Source organism: Plecotus auritus (genome assembly GCF_963455305.1).
Source record: "Plecotus auritus genome assembly, chromosome: 4".
In the NCBI taxonomy this organism is placed as follows: Eukaryota; Metazoa; Chordata; class Mammalia; order Chiroptera; family Vespertilionidae; genus Plecotus; species Plecotus auritus.
The window spans coordinates 136,239,859-136,259,203 of NC_137775.1; the positions used below are offsets into that span (position 1 = coordinate 136,239,859).

At 41.4% G+C, this 19,345-nt stretch overlaps 1 protein-coding gene across 2 annotated transcripts in view; it reads right to left on the reverse strand.

Moving 5' to 3' along the window:
* Positions 1 to 19,345, reverse strand: part of SLC37A3 (solute carrier family 37 member 3) — a 53,159-nt gene that overhangs the window by 15,966 nt on the left and 17,848 nt on the right. For both annotated transcript variants that reach the window (XM_080664999.1, XM_080664998.1), the window contains 4 exons: positions 10,732 to 10,824; positions 7,244 to 7,327; positions 4,674 to 4,819; positions 558 to 654 (listed from right to left, as the gene is read on the reverse strand). In XM_080664999.1, coding sequence (XP_080521125.1) covers positions 558 to 654; positions 4,674 to 4,819; positions 7,244 to 7,327; positions 10,732 to 10,824 — 420 coding nt within the window. The remainder of the gene's footprint in view (positions 1 to 557; positions 655 to 4,673; positions 4,820 to 7,243; positions 7,328 to 10,731; positions 10,825 to 19,345) is intronic.

Sequence of the window (19,345 nt, forward strand, 5' to 3'; positions counted from 1 at the left end):
GTTCAAGTCCTTTACCATTTTTCCTGTGTTGTTGGTCTTTTTCTTATCAATCTGTGGGTGCTTTTTTATATTAGGATAGGAAGATCAGCTCTTTATCTTTAACGAGTTGCAAATACCTTTTCCTGATTATATGTCTTTAGACTTGGGTATTCTTCAGGATTACTGTTGCTATATGTTTCCATTTGTCAAGTTTTCTTTTTTATATAATTTTTTAAAATATAATTTTATTGGTTTCAGAGAGGAAGGGAGAGGGAGACAGGGATAGAAACATCAGTGATGAGAGAGAATCACTGATCAACTGCCTCCTGCACACCCCCTACTGGGGATCAAGCCCACAAACTGGGCATATGCCCTGACCCAGAATCAAACCGTGACCTCCTGGTGCATGGGTCAACATTCAACCACTGAGCCACTCTGGCTGTGCAAGTTTGTACACTTTTATCACAAGCCTTGTCTTACCCAGACACAGCTCAATGTGGTTTTAAATGGCCACAGTATTATTTCCTAAAAAAAACAACACACATTTATTTCCTCGAGAAATAGCTAGAAATACCTACCTCATAACCATACTGCAGAACGGAAGAGGCCAGGCACGCTCCCAAAATGTTGCCCACCGAAGCACAGGCACTCCAGAGACCAAAAACAACGCCTCGGCTAAGATGGAGACAGCAGAACACAGAAGACAACAGAATAAGAAGCGATTTGATTCAAGGTTCAAATACAAAATTGCCAAAACAAAGAAGGTTCACACACAAAGAATCAACAATCTATTTTTAGATTTTTTTAAGTGCATCACGTCTCTTCCAACTCTTTGACTTTATTATACTAAAGTTTAATTTGGGGCTCATTGAAAAAAACTATTCAGAGAATTTAAAAAGACAAGCTACAGACTGGAAGAGAAAATATTATATATCACGTATCTGATAAGATTTGTATCTGACATATAAAGAACCCTCAAAACTCAATAATATGAAAACAAGACAATGCAATAAAATGTTAAAGAGTATGAATCTTCAATCATCTCAAAATAAAAATTTTTTGAGAAGGGACAAAATATTGTAATAGATACTTCACATATAAAAAATATGATGTAAATAGCACATGAAAAGATGCTCAACAGCCCTAGCTGGTTTGGCACAGTGGATAGAGTATAGGCCTGCAGACTGAAAGGTCCCAGGTTCAATCCCAGTCAAGGGCACATGCCCAGGCTGCAAGCTCAATCTCCAGTAGGGGGCGTGCAGGAGGCAGCCGATCAATGATTCTCTCTCATCATTGATGTTTCTCTCTCTCCCTCTCCGTTCCTCTCCTGGTGGATATATATAAAGATGCTCAACATCAGACATTAGGGAAATGCAAATTAAAACCACAATGAGGTATCACTATTCAGCTACAGAATAGCTAAAATAAAAAAGACTGAGCATACCAAGTGTTGGCAAAGATATACAGTAACTAGAACACTTTACACCAGTGGTTCTCAACCTTGCTAATGCCGTGACCCTTTAATACAGTTCCTCATGTTGTGGTGACCCCCAACCATAAAATTATTTTCGTTGCTACTTCATAACTGTAATTGAGAACCGCTGCTGTAGAGCCTAAGACCATCGGAAAACACAGATACTTACATTACGATTCATAACAGTAGCAAAATTACAGTTATGAAGTAGCAACAAAAATAATTTTATGGTTGGGGGTCACCACAACATGAGGAACTGTATTAAAGGGTCGCGGCATTAGAAAGGTTGAGAACCACTGCCACTCCGCTGGTAGAAATGTAAAATGGCACAACCACATGGAAGAGACTACCAATTTCTTAAAAAGGTATAAAAATACCTATCGTATGATCCAGCCAATCTATTCAAGGTATTTACCCAAGGGAAATGAAAACATTTGTCCATACAAGAATTTGTACACAAATGTTCACAGTGGCTTTATTTATGATAGCCAAAAACTGAAAACACCCCAAATGTTCATCAGCAGGTGGACAGATCACCAAACTGTGGTACAATGGATTACTATTCAGCTATGAAAAGGAATGGACTATCAATATACGCAACATGAATGAATCTCAAATTAATTATCGTGTGTAAAGGAAAACAAACAAGAAAGCGTACATAGTGTGTGACTCCATTTATACACAATTTTAGAAAATCCTAATTAACCTAGAGTGACAGAAAGTAGATCAGTAGTTGCCTGGAGATGGCAGTGAAGGAGGGGGGTGGTGTTGGGAGGAGGAATTGCCAAGGAGCACAAGGAAACTTTTTTGGGGGTGGACTGTCTATTATTTTAACTGTGATGATGGTTTTACAGTGTATTCTTGTCAAAACTCATCAAATAATACATTTTAAAAACATGCAACTTATTGCACAACTCAATAAAGCCACTTTTAAAAGATGGATGGGGAGAGCAAGAGTCTGGTGGAAGGAAACTAGCTTTTACACACGTCTTGGAGAAAAACGAATTAACTCTGAACATAGCCACTGGCAGAAAGGCTGGTGGGAAAAAAGGGGTTAAAAAGTTCATTTTTGAAAAGGTCACATTTGCATTTTATCTATTTGATACATATTAGTAACACACTGTATTAGATTATCTAACTCCTTAAACATTTTTATAATCTCATCCATGAACAGAAGGAATCTTAGAAATGAACAGGAAGCCACATTGTGAAAAATAAAGGCTGTTCACAAGCATGAGGCTGCTACCTCCAGCTGTTAATTTAAGTTAAGTTACAGCGAAGGCTCAGTGTTCTCAACTGGGAGAGCCTGTGCTCTGCAAGGACTGAGTGTAGTGACGTACAGGAAAGGGCTCGGTGCTGCACACGAATTTGTGTGACTAACTCTGACCCTGACAACCAGAAGGGGCCTGACTCATCCAAGGTAACAGCTTTTGTGGGCAATGGCCTCAATAGATCACTGCATTCTGTTGAGCCCCAACTTTTTTCACTTGGAAACAAATGACTTGAACCAGATGATCTCTATGCTCCTCCCCTGTGCTAAAATGCCCAATCCTCTTAAATATTAAGATCTGTCAAGAGTGTTCTGGAGGAAAGAATCAGAAGGCCAGACAACCTGCTGGCCAAAGACATGCTTTTACAAAAAGCTGGCTGAAAATAACTGTGACTTTAAGTTGTCATAGATTATTAGCACTTTGTGGTTTCTTGTTATGTTTCATAGGAAAAATCACTATGTCTCAAGCAGTGCATTGTCAATTTCACTAATGTTACTTGTTTAAAAACAAATTATCTTACTTTCAAAAAGAAACTGTGACGACTTTCTTGAATTTTTGTTTCTTTGTAACTGATCCAAAGAAATAAGGAAATGATCAGCCTGCCCAGTCACTGCTATCAAACACCCAGTGTCATCCAATTTATAAAAACTCGGATAAAAATTATCTCAAACTGAGAGATGTCAAAGTAATTATCTTTAGTTGATAGGATTTCAGGTGGTTTTGTTTTTATTTCTCTTTGCTCATTTATATTATCCAGTCTGTCTACAATAAACAAGTAGCATCTGTATAATTTCCAAAAATCATAAATGAAAAAAAATTACCTTAAAAGTCTTAATAACAATAAATAGCACATGAGCAGACCACATCATCCATTCCAAAAGAAAACGGAAGTATGACAGGGAGAACAAGAGCCTCTCAAAATCAATTCTGTTAAACCAGTGATGCTAGAGTTAGAAATAGAAATTACCAGCACACTGAAATATAATCAGAGCATTCTCATTAAGTGGTGCTTATTCTGACCACAGACATTTTATAGGTGAACTTTCACAACGTTATAGCCAGCAAGCATTCCCCATTGTGAAGCATGCGCAGATCACTGAGCTGGTGGACAATGTCTGGTGCACAAATGGCCCCGACATAAAAGTATAAACAACCAGAAAAGATAGAGCCATCGATAAGATAAATGTGTATCTCACAACACAAATACTTACCTATAAAAATTATAGGAATTCAAATTAATAATATTCCTGAAATTGGAGTGTCACATAGAATGGCATACAACAAAGCCAAGTCTTGGGGTGTCTGAACTTATTTCCATCCTGTAAATTAAGCGTGGCTCTTCTTCCTGGTGGCCTAGAAGATACTTTAGCGTGTGCCTATCCTCACATCCTTGGCCCACACCACACACACAAACTCAAATACAATCTAATAATTACTTAAAGGTGTACGGGAAAATGCCGCAAAGTTTGGCATTCTCCATTGCATCTCATTAGAGCCTTTGCTACGTGACCTTAGGCAAGTCCCATGGATCTCCCTGGCCTCGGTTTCCTTACATTTAATGAAAGAAGGCTAAAGAAGATCACTAAGTCTCAAAAAAGGAAAAGGAAGGCAAAACCCACAGGAAGATCCTGATGGGACTGCACCTGAGATATTTACGCTCTCCCAAGGGAAGATTAAAGAAAAAATGGAGACACGTTGCCATAGCCACACTCAAAATCTTACTATGGTCAGAGAGCGTTGTAGACATGATGGGCAGGGGTGGATCATCACTAAGGTCGACACTATTTCCAATATATTTTGATGTGAAACCTCTCCCTGAGCGATTCTAACTTTCTAAATGAAGGGAGAACATGGGTAGTGTCGAAGGGACCGAGTTAATTGACAAGTCTGAATAATCCGGTATTAAAACCACTTAAAAAGAAAAATTAAAGAGGAAGGAGGAGGCATACCCAGCTTTCCCAAACCAGTTGCCCATGACAGCAACCACACAGGGCCACCCAGTGGACTGCAGCAGGCCATTCACAATCCACAGGCAGCAGTACAGCCACTTGTTGTAGAAATGCAGCCATTCTGTGACAGTGCCAAAGATAAACACCTTGGAGAAGAGGGAAGAAAGAGGGACATGTATCATCCATGTGGACACCTGGAGTACACTCAACTGCCAAGCACACTGTTTCTACGGGAAGAGACTAGAGGAAGGAGACTTTCAATGTCTCGACCTACGAGACATGTGGCCAACTCTTGGGATGCTCCTCAAAGCAGCACTGAGTGAGTGACACACCACCAAACCACTGCCAACCAAAGAGGCAAAGAAGCCAAAGGCATAAAACTCATTAGTGATCATCCCTCCAACTGTTATCTTCAACTCTAAAAAGTTAAGGCCTCATTGTTTGACCTCCTTTTATATGTAGTTTCAAAAAAGGGAAAGGAAGGCAAAACCCATAAGAGGATACCTGATGGGATGGCACATGAGAGTGGACCCTTGAACAACATGGAGGCCAGGGCTGCTGACCCCCAAGCAGTCACAAGTCCATGTTTAACTTTTCATTCCCCTAAAACTTAACTTCTAATAGCCTACTGTTGACAGGAAGCCTTACCAATATATTGAACAGTCGACTAATACATATTTTGTATGTTTTTGTATTATAGGCTGTATTCTTACAATAAATAAGCTAGAGAAAATGTTATTAAGAAAATCATAAGAAGAGTCCAGCAGGCATGGCTTGGTGGTTGAGCATCAACCTATGAACCAGGAGGTCACGGTTCAATTCCCGGTTGGGGCACATGCCCAAGTTGCAGGCTCAATTCCCAGTGTGGGGGTGCTGGAGGCAGCCGATCAATGATTCTCTCTTATCATTGAGGTTTCTCTCTCTCTCTTCTTCTTCTCCCTTCCTCTCTGAATATATAAAAATACATAAAAACATATTTGGAAAAAAAAAGAAAATCGCAAGAGGAGAAAATACATTTACAGTATTTATTGAAAAAAATTCCCATACAAGTGGACCCACGCAAGTCAAACCCATGTTGTTCAAGGGTCACCTGTGTTTCTGTTTCCTCTTCCTCAAGCTGTGTTTGTGGAAGACTGTTGTGGGGACTGGGAAGCGCCAGCTATCACTACTAGTGTCACTACTAAGTGAATCTGAGTAACGTTTGATAGGCTCAGTCATTTAGTAGCATTCATGTCTCTGCTTTCTTTCCCAGGCATTTTGCTCAAGTGGACATTTTATTTGCGGATGAAGTCTCTTTTGGGAATACCTGGCATGGGTACATAGAATAATGTATGATGCCAGTCACATGGCATTCTGAAATGAGCAAAACTCTAAGGACAGGAAAATGGTCAGTGATGGTAAGAGACCAGGGGAAGAAGGAGAGATGGCAGTTACATGACTACTAGTATACTCGCTGGTCAAAATTCAGGACTATAAACTAAAAAGGGTGAGTTTATGTACACACTTCAAATTTTTTTAATTGTTTACATGTGTTTCAAAACAGGTTTTGAAACAGTATGTACATATGTGTGGTGAGCAGCTTGTGAATAAATAAAATGGTTCAATCTCTAAAATTTCCAAGGAAAATACATTTTCCCCTGTACACAAATGGCAGACATTGAAAAACAATAATAAACTAAACTAGTTTAGTCTAACTAAACTCCATGCCTTTATTCAATCAACAAAAATTTCTCACCAGACCCTTGTAAGCAAATCAAGATGACTCACAGGGATCTTGCCCATGTACTGCGCCAGGCACTGTTCCAAATGCCTCACACACACAGCAACTCATCTAACCCTCACTACAGCCCTAGGCAGAGGGATTCACGTGAGGAAGCTGAAACCCAGAGAAATCACAGCCAGGAAATTGCAGAGGAGGGACTGGAAACAGGCACTGCCATCTCAGGAAGTCTGTGATCTTAACCACTGGGCTCCACCCTCCCAGGGAAAGCAGGACTGACACAGACCAAGTAGGCTACACAATAGACAATATTCATGCCTTCAAAGAAATGCAGGCAGGGAGCTCCAAGGAGGAACAATGACTTCTGGGGGGGGTGGTGTTAGTAAAGTAAGGCATTATGAAGGAAGTATCACTTAGCCAGTGACTTGCAGGAGACGTTGAGTGAGACTGGAGAGCTGAACAGAGGGCCATCAAGGCGAGGCAGAACAGCAGGAACAACAGGCGTGAGGCAGAAAGCAGCCGGACATGTCAGGGCCACGGAAAGTAGTCTGACCAAGCAGAGCAGTGAAGCACAGTGACAGATGCGACTGCAGGCGGCTGGGACCAGGTTCTGGGCAGCACTGAACGGCATGCCATTTATGCACTGACTTTGGTGGATGAGAGTCAAGGAAGGGGCGTGACCCAAATCATACTTATAAAAGACTCCCCAAACTGAAAAGGCAGGCAAGGGATTCAACAACTGAAGATTAATTTATTCTCTTCTACATACAGAAGTAGGGGGATTGCTTGGATCCTAAAAACCTGACAATCATCATCATCATCATCATTTTTTAAAAACGTTCAAACTTACCACTAATGCAGAAGAGCACATGCCAAAAGATAGAACATATCGTAAATTAAGCCGATCCCCAACAATACCGCTGATGAAAAGGCCCTGAAAAACAAAGCATTTTATTTTTCAGCCCTGAATTACAACACAGCCTAAAAAAAAAGAGGCACTGCAAAGCAAATGAGGCAAGCAATACACTGAGATTACTTCAAATTAAATCTCATTCTCATGCCCAGGTGAGCTGTCTATAACAGTTTCATAAATGTTTCATGAAATGACACAGCTTCTGCACACCCCATGCACTGGGACATCGTAATTCAGTGCAAAAACTTATGTTCTACTTGATCCCATCCCCTAACTGCCTAAAAGGAGACTGGAAAAAAACAAACAAACAAAAATTCTTCCAGTAACACAAGCAGACAACTCCATTTCATTTTCCAGGAGATTAACTCCTAACCATCAGTTATCTGCTTTCCCAAAGGCACTCCTCTTGGCCATCTGCATTCTGAATGAAGGTGTGCTACACTCCCCGCAGAGCAGAAGCTTCTGGAGCACAGGTGCTGCCTCTTTAATCTGACCCTGGGGTTTCATGACACCACAAGGCCAGGAGCTAGGGAGGCAGAGACAATAAGTTGATCAGAGGTACAAATGTTCTGCCTTCTGCTCTCCTGCCACGGAGTAGCAGAAGTTAAAATGCTCAGAGCATAGCAGCAAGCAGACTAAAGAGCTAAGGGCAACACACTTTAGGTTTCTTCCATAAATATGTAAAATGAATAAAAGTCCCTACTAAAAACCTAAATTTTGATACAAGTGTTTCTGATAAACTGACCATCTGTATTAGAGAAAATGTAGATGACAAATACCATAATAAATGTTTCTCCCTCCTATGGACAAGCTTTCACTAACTTGAAAGAGGCACCTGCAAACACTGTAGAAGATTCTATGTTCTATAGCTGCCACTCATCACATGGTCTTATGCTATAGAGAATAATGGGGATGAAGAAAATTTCTGTTATGTTTCAGATTAGGGAATCAATTTATTCTGTGCTGCTCCAAGTGCCTGCACAAAACCTGGAAGTTATAGAAGAAAACACAGCTCAATGGAAGAACCAAAATCACCAATTTTCCATGGCACTTACCTTTTACCTCCTAAATCTATTTTACCCTATAGACAGGTACTATCACAACTCTACAGATGAGGAAACTACATATCAATTAAAAGGTTAACCCTGGCCAGGTGGCTCAGTTAGTTGGAGCATCATCCCATATACCGAAAGGTTCCAGATTCAATTCCCGGTCAGGACGTGTACAGGAGGCAACCAATGATATTTCTCTCTTGAATCAATGTTTCTCTCTCGGGCTCTCTCCCTCCTTCCCCTCTCTCTCTCAAATCAATAAACAAACATATCTTCAGGTGAGGATTTAAAAAAAAAAAGTTAAACGCCACTGTGAAACCAAGTTTAACACAGCTAGTTGATAGTGGTAGAACTGGTTTTTCCACTAGACTCTATTGATTCTTAAAATACTTCATAAAAGGCCTTGGCTGGTGTGGTTGGGCGTCGTCTTGTGCACTCAGGGTTACTGGTTCCCTGAGAGGTTGGTGCACATGCCTGGGGTGGGGGACCTCGATTCCGGACAAGGCACATGCCCAGGATGCAACTGATCGACAGATGTTTTGCTCTCACATCGATGCTTCTCTCCCTCTCCCCTTCTCCCTTCCTTTCTCCCTAAAAATCAATTTTAAAATCTTTAATAAAAATAAAAAAAACACACTTCATAAAAGGCTCATAGAGAAGCCTCACTCGGAATGACCATATATGCCCAGGGTGAGGAGCTAGGCTACATGATCTAATTTCTGTTCCAATTTTATAACTGTCCTCTTTGAAGATATTCTAATAATTACCCAAATACACATTTAGAGATTACTTTGGGACTTTCACCCAGTATTTCACATCACTGGACACATTTGCAAGACAGGAAAAAAGATGCTGGGAGAAAAGGTCAGACTGCTCCCATAGTGCCCAGGGCCAGCCGTTGCCACCCCTGGCCCCACAGCTCTAACTTGGCAGCCACCCACTGACGTTCTCTACGACCAGACCCCCTGGCTGCCCAATCCGAGGACGACCTCAGACAGAGTCAGCCCCTGCCACCCTGGATGGCTCCCAGGACTCCACCCTCTCTCGGTACTCCTGCTCCCCACAACTCCGTCTCAGCCTCCCTGCCTGTTCCTCATCTTCCCTACCTCACTTCAGGGGTGGGGAACCTTCTTTCTGCCAAGGATATTTACAACATTATTCAGGGGCCATAAATTATCGACTTAAAAATTAGCCTGCTAGCCCTGGCGGGTTTGGCTCAGTGGATAGAGCACCAGCCTGGGGACTAAAGGGTCTGGGGTTCGATTGTGGTCAAGGGCACATGCCCAGGTTGCAGGCTCGATCCCCAGTGTAGGACATGTAGGAGGCAGCGGATCAATGATTCTCTCTCATCATTAATGTTTCTATATCTCTCTCCCTCTCCCTTCCTCTCTGAAATCAATAAAAATGTATTTTTTAAAAAGATTGTCAGAATTATTTTTTAAAAAATTAGCCTGCTATATTTGGTCAAACATTTAATTAACTCACCCCTAATGCCTTGGCAAGGCCTTATATGGCCCAAGATCTTTCCCCACTCCTACTCTAAATGCTGGAAATCCCATGGCTCAGTCTTCACACTTCTTTATCTTCACCAACTCTTTTTTTTTTTTTAAGATTTTTTTAAATTGATTTTGAGAGAGAGAGAGGGGAAGGGAGGGAGAGAAACATCGATGTGACAGTGAAACATCAATCAGTTGCCTCCTGCACACCCTCTACTAGAAACTGAGCCCACAACCCTGGGCATGTGCCCTGACCAGGAATTGAAACGGCAACCTTCAGTGCATGGGACGATGCTCAACCAACTGAGTCACACCGGCCAGGGTCTCACCAATTCTCTTGATGATTTCACTCAGTCTCATAATTTTAAAAATCATGTACACAAAAAGGACTCTGAAATTTGTGCCTCCAGCCTAAATGTCTGACCTCATTTACCCACTTCAGGTCTTTGTTCAAATAACACCTACTTTGTGAGGTTTTCCCCAGCCACCTGCTTAAATTACCCCACCCTGAGCTATCTATTCCCCTTTCCATGCTTTATTTTTCTCCACAGCACTTACCACCTTTAAATATACTTTATAATTTACTTCTTTGTAGCATTTTGTGACTGTCTCTCTGAGCTCCCGCTCCAAGATAGAAGCTTTATAAAGGTAGCCTTTTTCCTATGTTGTCCACTGATGAATTCTCATTGACTGGAACAGTCCCTGGCACATGCTAGGTGCTCAATTTGTTAAAAGAATGGATGGATGAGAAAGACACAAAATATAAACTTCTGGACACTCCTCAGTCAGCAAATTCAAAATATCTTATGAACTTCATAAAACTTGGAGTCATTTCCTTTTACATCTTTCTTTAAAACACTGGAATTCTAAAACTTACCACAGCATAGGAGAAGAGAAAAATAGTATCCAGTGTTCCGAGGAAAAGAGTGGCTTCCTCCGCACTGGGGAACAAATGGTTGCTGCTCCAGATCTACAGGAACACAACAAGAGCAGGTCAGTCCCACTGGTATCTGCCAATGCTTTTTATTCCTCAAGGCACCTTCACGTACAACCTCCCCCACTCTCAGAGACCTGGTGATGCTGAAAAGAGCACAGAAAGTCAAACTATTTGCATAATACAGTAGCTCGTCCCCCTTACCCTCAGTCAAAACTATTCACTTAATACAGGAGCCCCCCCCACTTATCCAAGGTTTTGCTTTCCAGTTACCTAAGATAAACCAAGCTCCAAAAAATTTCAGTATATTGAGGGGGAGAGGGAGAGTATGCACATTCGAGAACAGGAGAGTGGGAGAAAGGGAAAGAAAAAGAGAGAGAGTCTACATTCACATAACTTTTATTACAATACTAGAGGCCCAGTGCACAAAATTCGTGCACAGGTGCGGTCCCTAGGCCTGGCCAGCAATCAAAGCTCAAGCGTCTAGTGTGGAAGGGCCCTGGGAAGCATCTGGCCCCCACACACCCTCCTCCACCTGAGTCACGGCGCCCAAGTCCCCATGCGGAGATGCGGTGAGTGCAACCAGACGCCGCAGGCCAGGGCACAGTGTGGGCCTCTGGTCCACCCAGCAGCACCGCACGGAAGCTGGCGGGCAGTGCGCTCTCTTCTGGCTGGCCTCACAGACCAGCTCCTGCGCGAACCCATGGGGAGCCTGACCGGCCCCTGCGGTCCCAGCGGCTGCGGCCCAGTTCACCTGGAAGAGGTCATACAGGTGCAGAGCATGCTCCTCACAGGCACCCGGTACCTGAGTGCAGGGGCTTCGCCAGTGTGCGAGCCCTGGCATCCCAGGGGAGGTTAGCAGGGGGAGTGAGAGTGAGCTCGGCAGACACCCCACATTCTCACTGCACCTCCATCCCCATCACCCCTGCTCCCAGGCAGCCAGCAAGAGGTCACAGCCCCCTGCCCAGGCACCACATCACTCGTCATTTTCCACACCGCCCCCTGGTGGTCAGTGCACGTCATAGCAAGCGGTCGAACTCCCAGTTGAATGACTGCCTGAGGGGCCAATTTACATATTAGGGTTTTATTATATCAGATATTATTATAATTGTTGTATTTTATAATTAGTTATTGTTGTTAATCTGTTATTGTGCCTAATTTATAATTAATCGTTATTAGAGATATGTATGTATAGGAAAAAGGATAGAACATACAGGGTTTGGTACTATCCAGAGTTTCAGGCATCCACTGGGGTCTTAGAATGTATCCCCTATGGATAAGGGGAGACTATCTATATACATAAAAGCCTAAGCGACCATTCGACTGGTAGTTATGACTCACACTGACCACCAGGGGGCAGATGCTCAACGCACAGGCATGGAAACATGGAATAGACTGATGAATCTCAAAGGGAAGGGTGGGGGGAGGGCAGGAAGAGATTAACCAAAGATCTTATATGTATACTAGAGGCCCGGTGCACGGATTCACGCACCAGTGGGGTCCCTCAGCCTGGCCTGTGGGGATCGGGCCCAAACCAGCAGTACGACATCCCCTGAGGGATCCCGGATTGTGAGAGGGCTCAGGCCAGGCCGAGGGGACCCCACCAGTGCATGAATCCACGCACCAGGCCTCTAGTCATACTGTAGTTATTTTCTTTTTCCCCTTTAACTTTAACATTGATCATGCTGTAGTGGGTAAAACTGCTGTGCTTTGGCATGAATCGAGCAGTTACACCAAACTGTTCTATATTAATTACTGTATTCTTTATTGCCACACTAACAATATAAAAAAGGTCAATTTCACTTAAGAATGTTCTTGCCCTGACCGGTTTGGCTCAGTGGATAGAGCGTCGGCCTGCGGACTCAAGGGTTCCGGGTTCGATTCCGGTCAGGGGCATGTGCCCTGGTTGCGGGCACATCCTCAGTGGGGGTTGTGCAGGAGGCAGCTGATCGATGTTTCTCTCTCATCGATGTTTCTGGCTCTCTATCCCTCTCCCTTCCTCTCTGTAAAAAAATCAATAAAAAAATATTTAAAAAAAAAAAAAAAAAAAAGAATGTTCTTAATGAAGCAGTAAAAATAATTAATTGTATTAAATCTGGCCCCTGAGTATACTTATTTTTACTATTCCGTGTGATGAAGTGGAAAATACACATACAGACCCTGCATACCAGAGTCAGATGGCTGTCCTGGAGGAAAGCACTGTGCAACTATGTGAGCAGCAAGCTGGTATGTTATTTTTACTTGAAAGAATGACTGACAGACTTAGTGCCCAGTTTTGAGTAGTTGAGTACTATATTTGGCAGATTTGAGTATCTGGCAGATATTTCCTCAAAAAAGAATGAAACCAGCCTGTCACTTAAAGATTCATTTAAAGTACAAGATAGGCAAATGGATGTTAATGTAAGGTTATAAAAAGTTAATTAATACAGTTTCAGATTCCACATTGCAACTACCCTTTAAGAAATTGCTACTTGTCAAATTCTGGTATAATATCAAAGACAAATACCCACAATTAACTGAAAAGACTATTAAAATACTTCCCCCCTTTCCACCACGTATCTGTGGAAGACAAACTCTTCAGAGACTTGAAATTCAGAAGCAGACATGAAGACCCATTGTATTCTATTCAACCAGACAGGAAGAGATTTGCAAGAATGTGTCAATCAATGCCACTCTCCTCACTAAGTGAATTTTTTTTGTCTTGAAAAAGTCAATTTTCATAAAATGTCATTCATGTTGCCCAGCCAGCATGGCTCAGTGGCTGAGCGTCAACCTATGAACCAGGAGGTCACAATTCAATTCCTGGTCAGCGCACATGCCCACCCGGGCTGTGGGCTCAATCCCAATTGTGGGGCATACAGGAGGCAGCCAATCAATGACTCTCTCTCATCATTGATGTTTCTATCTCTCCCTCCTTCTCCATTCCTCTCTGAAATCAATAAAAATATATTTTTTTAAATGTCATTCATGTTAACATGTTGTAGATTAATTCATTTGAAAATAACCTAATCATGTATTTTTTAATTTCTGTTTTAATTTCTAAAACAGTAAATATCTATAAATATAAATATAAATCCACATAACCAAAAAGTTCAAGAACTGCTGGACTAAATGATTTCTGAGATGGTTATTAAAGAAGGGAAAAAAAAATTTTAATCCTCACCCAAGGATATGTTTACTGATTTTAGAGAGGGGAAGGAGGTAAGGGGGAGAAGGAGAGAGGGAGGGAGGGAGGAAGGGAAGAAGAGAGAGAGAGAGAAACATCAATCAGTTGCCTCTATTACATGCCCTGACCAGTGATCAAACTTGAAACCTAGTCATGTGCTGTGAGTGGGAATCAAACCCACAACCTTTTGGTGTATAGGAGGATATTCCAACCCACTGAGCCACACTGGCCAGGACAAGAAGAAAAATTTTGACTTAAGAATAGTAAAAAGAAAAATCACAATGAACAATTAAAAAACATATATCTTCAACATAAAGTAAAATCTGAAATTATAAGAAAATATATAAAGTGTAATTCTAAAGTACTGGGACTCGTTTCTGAGTGGCTTATGGCACCATTTTTTTACTTTAACAACACACACTGCTTTCATGATTGATAAGAAACCAGCTCACACCTAGATCAATCAGTATTTCAGCGTGCCAATTGGGGCCCTAAATATCTCCAATTAGTTATTTTGCCACATTTCCCCTCTAACCACAATCTTTGATCCCTGATGCCATCTGGGCTCAATAGGACCCAGGATTAAGCCCTCTTGGGCACACACCCAGGTGACCTAGAGACCCAGGTCTCAAGTAGCTGCTGCAAGTTTCAGGATTTTCTTTACTCTTGGGGGAAGCCATCAAACTCCCGAAGACGTGGCTTTCCCAGGAACTGACAGACTGCAAACAGCTTTTTTTCTGTTTCACTGCCAGAATTCAGCCGAAATAGTACACTTCTGTTTGCCTACTAACAAGTGTAAACAAAACAGAACCAAAAACTAAAACAACAAAGTAGGACTAACAAAAAGAGTCAGAAAATAGGTTAACAGAAAAAGCCTAATGAAGAAAGTTTAGGTCCATAATATAGCTCTCCGATTAAGATGATTATACCAGTAGGCGAGAAATGGTCCAAGTGCACTTAGTGAATCGTCCAATGTTTAATGAAGATCCAGTTCAATCTTCAAATGCTCCAGTGATTCAAGCTGTCCTACAAGCATGTACAATTACTATGTGAATGTACCGGCCTATACGTAAGGTTTTCTTGTGTTGTGGGGGCAGGCGCCGTGCTAAGTCACTATAATTGCTACATGTTGAGACACTTCCTGGAAGCATGACATTGTGGGCACATTCAAAAGGTCACAGTGAGAATGTTTGTCACAGAGTAAGGGCTGTGCACGGAGGTGGGGGAACCACTGACATGAAAGAGCTTCCTGGTGCACAGAAGGTGAGCTCAAGCGACCTGAGTTCAGGGGTTTGTTCTCCGTCTAAGGTAAGAATCTGAGGGACAGGAACTCTGAATGTGATTGAGATGGAATGTTGAGGACATCCTGAACCCTGCATCCTTCTCCTGAAGAGAACTCTAGAATCTCTTTCGCTATTCTCTCTTTCTTTATCTTTTTTTAAAAACATGTTTTCATTGATTTTACAGAGAGAGGAAGGGAGAGAAAGAGAGAAACATCAATTGGCTGCCTCCTGCACGTCCCCTACAGGAGACTGAGCTAGAAATCTGGGAATGTGCCCTGACCAGGAATCGAACCAGTGAGTGACCTTTCAGTGCACAGGATGATGCCCAACCAACTGAGCCACACTGGCCAGGGCTCTTACACCATTCTCAAGGAAGGACTATACTGTCTAAAGAGGTAAGACTTTTTAATTTAATAGAACAAATTTTTGTTTACAATTTTCAGTCAAGTTGTCCTCAAATATTAGATTTAGCCATTACCTCTTTATTATCTATAAACATAGGTTTCATGCTAGTTTCACTTGGCATTTCCAATGTTTGTCCATGTCAGTGGAATCCATTATAAATTCTCAAGGTATAGAGACTGCGTCTGCTTAATTTTCTGTAAAGCACCTAAGATAGCTATGCATGAAAACAAAAGCACCCATGTTCGTGGGGAACCTGGCGCTAAACCATTCGTAGACGACCTGCTTCTGGGTCGGGGTTTCGTACGTAGCAGAGCAGCTCCCTCGCTGCGACCTATTGAAAGTCAGCCCTCGACACAAGGGTTTGTAAAAAAACAAAACAAAATAAAAAAGTACCCAGGCTGGTATGGTCAGAAGTTAGGGTGTCAGCCCTCACACCAAAGGCTCTCCAGTTCGATTCCACATCAAGGGCACGTACCTGGGTTCCAGGTTCAATCCCTGGCCCTGGTCAGGTCACATGCAGAAGGCAACCAAAAATGTGTCTCACTCACATCCATGTCTCTCTCTCTCTCTCTCTCTCTCTCTCTCTCTCTCTCTCTCTCTCTCTTCCCCCCCCCCCCGCCCCTCCCTCCCTCCCTTCCACTCTCTCTAAAAAAAATCAATGGGGGGAAAAAATGAAAATAAAAGCTATAATAAATACTTTTTGATGATGCTATTTAAGGCATTTAAGAAATGTTTAACAATATATGTAAACAAAATATTTTTTAGAGTGCATACTCATTTTACATATACTTCTGCCACTAAGTTCCTTTCCACTTCAGACAAGAAAGAGTCTCAAAGGGAAGCTGGAGTAAAGGTGTTATAGACTCAAGCACAGGAAGAGTGAAGGGTACATGCCACCTCTGCACTCCCGGCAGTAGTCTTCAGGAAAAAAAACCCTGGGTTTGAAAGTCTAAAGAAAAAATGGACAAAAATCACAAAATCATATCAATTGATGCAGAAAAAGCATTTGACAAAATCCAACACCCTTTCTTGATAAAAACTCTCAGCAAAGTGGGAATAGAGGGATCATACCTCAACATAATAAAAGCCCTATATGATAAACCTACAGCCAACATCATACTCAATGGGCAAAAACTAAACCCATTTCCCCTAAGAACACGAACAAGACAAGGATACCCACTTTCACAACTCCTGTTCGACATAGTACTAGAAATACTAGCCATAGCAATCAGACAAGAAGAAGAAATTAAAGGCATACAAATTGGAAAAGAAGAAGTAAAACTGTCCTTATTCGCAAATAACATGATACTATACATAGAGAACCCCAAAGAATCCATCAAAAAACTACTAGACCTAATAAATGAATTTGGCAATGTAGCAAGATACAAAATTAACACCCAGAAATCTATGGCCTTTTTATACACCAATAATGAACTCACAGAAAGAGAAATTAAAAAAAAAATCCCATTTACCATTGCACCAAAAAAATTAAGATACCTAGGAATAAACTTAACTAAGGACTTAAAAGACCTGTACTAAGAAAACTACAGGACATTGAAAAAAGAGATAGAGGAAGATATAAACAAATGGAAGAACATACCATGTTCATGGATTGGTACAATCAACATTCTTAAAATGTCCATACTACCTAAAGCAATCTATAGACTCAATGCAATGCCTATAAAAATACCAATGGCATATTTCAAAGATCTAGAACAAACTCTCCAAAAATTCATCTGGAATAAAAAATAAAAAAAAAGACCCCGACTAGCCACAGTTATCATGATAAAAGAAGAACAAAATTGGAGGGATCACAATACTAGACATCAAGCTATATTACCAAGGCAAGGTTCTCAAAACTGCCTGGTACTGGCACAAGAACAGTTATATAGACTAATGGAATAGAATAGAGAACCCAGAAATTGACCCAAGCCATTATACTCAATTAATATTTGACAAAGGAGGCAAGAGCATACAATGGAGTCAAAACAGTCTCTTTAATAAATGGTGCTGGGAAATTTGGTCAGATACATGTAAAAAAATGAAACTAAATCACCATACACAAAAACAAACTCAAAATGGCTAAAGGACTTGAATGTAAGACGGGAAACTATAAAATTCCTATAAGACTCCATAGGCAGCAAAAATTGCAGACATATGTCATAGCAATATCTTTACAGACACAGCTCCTAGGGCTTTGGAGACTAAGGAGAAAATAAACAAATGGGACTTCATCAAAATAAAAAGCTTCTGCACAGCAAAAGAAACTATCAACAAAACAAGAAAGCCCACTGCATGGGAGAACATATTTGCCAATGTTATCTCTGATAAGGGTTTAATCTCCAACATTTACAGGGAACTCATACAACTTAACAAAAGGAAGATAAACAATCCAATCAAAAAATGGGCAAAGGATCTAAATAGACACTTTTCGAAAGAGGACATTCAGAAAGCCAAGAGACATGAAAACATGCTCTAAGTCACTAATCATACGAGAGATGCAAATCAAAACGACAATGAGGTACCATCTCACACCTATCAGAATGGCTATCGTTAACAAATCAACAAACGACAAGTGCTGGAGAGGATGCAGAGAAAAAGGAACCCTCGTGCACTGCTGGTGGGAATGCAGACTGGTGCAGCCACTGTGGAAAACAGTATGGCGTTTCCTCCATAAAAATAATAGAGGAATCCACAGGCAGCGAAATCTCAGACATATGCCGAAGCAACTTCTTCACTGATACCGCTCCTAAGGCAATAGAAACTAAAGAGAAAATAAACAAATTGAACTACATCAAAATAAAAAGCTTTTGCACAGCAAAAGAAACCATCAACAAAACAACAAGAAAGCCCACTGTATGGGAGAACATATTTGCCAATGTTATCACCGATAAAGGTTTAATCTCCAACATTTACAGGGAACTCATACAACTTAACAAAAGGAAGATAAACGATCCAATAAAAAAAATGGGCAACAGATCTAAATAGATACTTTTCAAAAGAAGACAGAAGGAAGGCCAAGAGACATATGAAAACATGCTCAAAGTCACTAATTATCCGAGAGATGCAAATCAAAACGACAATGCGGTACCATCTCACACCTGTCAGAATGGCTATCATCAACAAATCAACAAACGACAAGTGTTGGCGAGGATGCAGAGAAAAAGGAACCCTCGTGCACTGCTGGTGGGAATGCAGACTGGTGCAGACACTGTGGAAAACAGTATGGAGTTTCCTCAAAAAACTAAAAATGGAACTCCCATTTGACCCAGTGATCCCACTTCTAGGAATATATCCCGAGAAACTAGAAACACGAATCAGAAAGGATATATGCACCCCTATGTTCACAGCAGCACAATTTACAATAGCTAAGATTTGGAAACAGCCTAAATGCCCATCAGCAGATGAGTGGATTAGAAAACTATGGTACATCTACACAATGGAATACTATGCTGCTATAAAAAGAAAAAATTCTTACCATTTGCAGCAGCATGGATGGAACTGGAGAGCATTATGCTAAGTGAAATAAGCCAGGCAATGAAAGAAAAATACCACATGATCTCACTCATTTATGGCTAATAAAGAACATTATAGCCTGATGAATAAAAAGATAGATACAGAGGCAGTGAAACATCGAAGAGACTGTCAAATTACAGCGGGAAGGCTGGGGAGTGTTGGGGAGAGGGGGGGAAAGAGATCAACC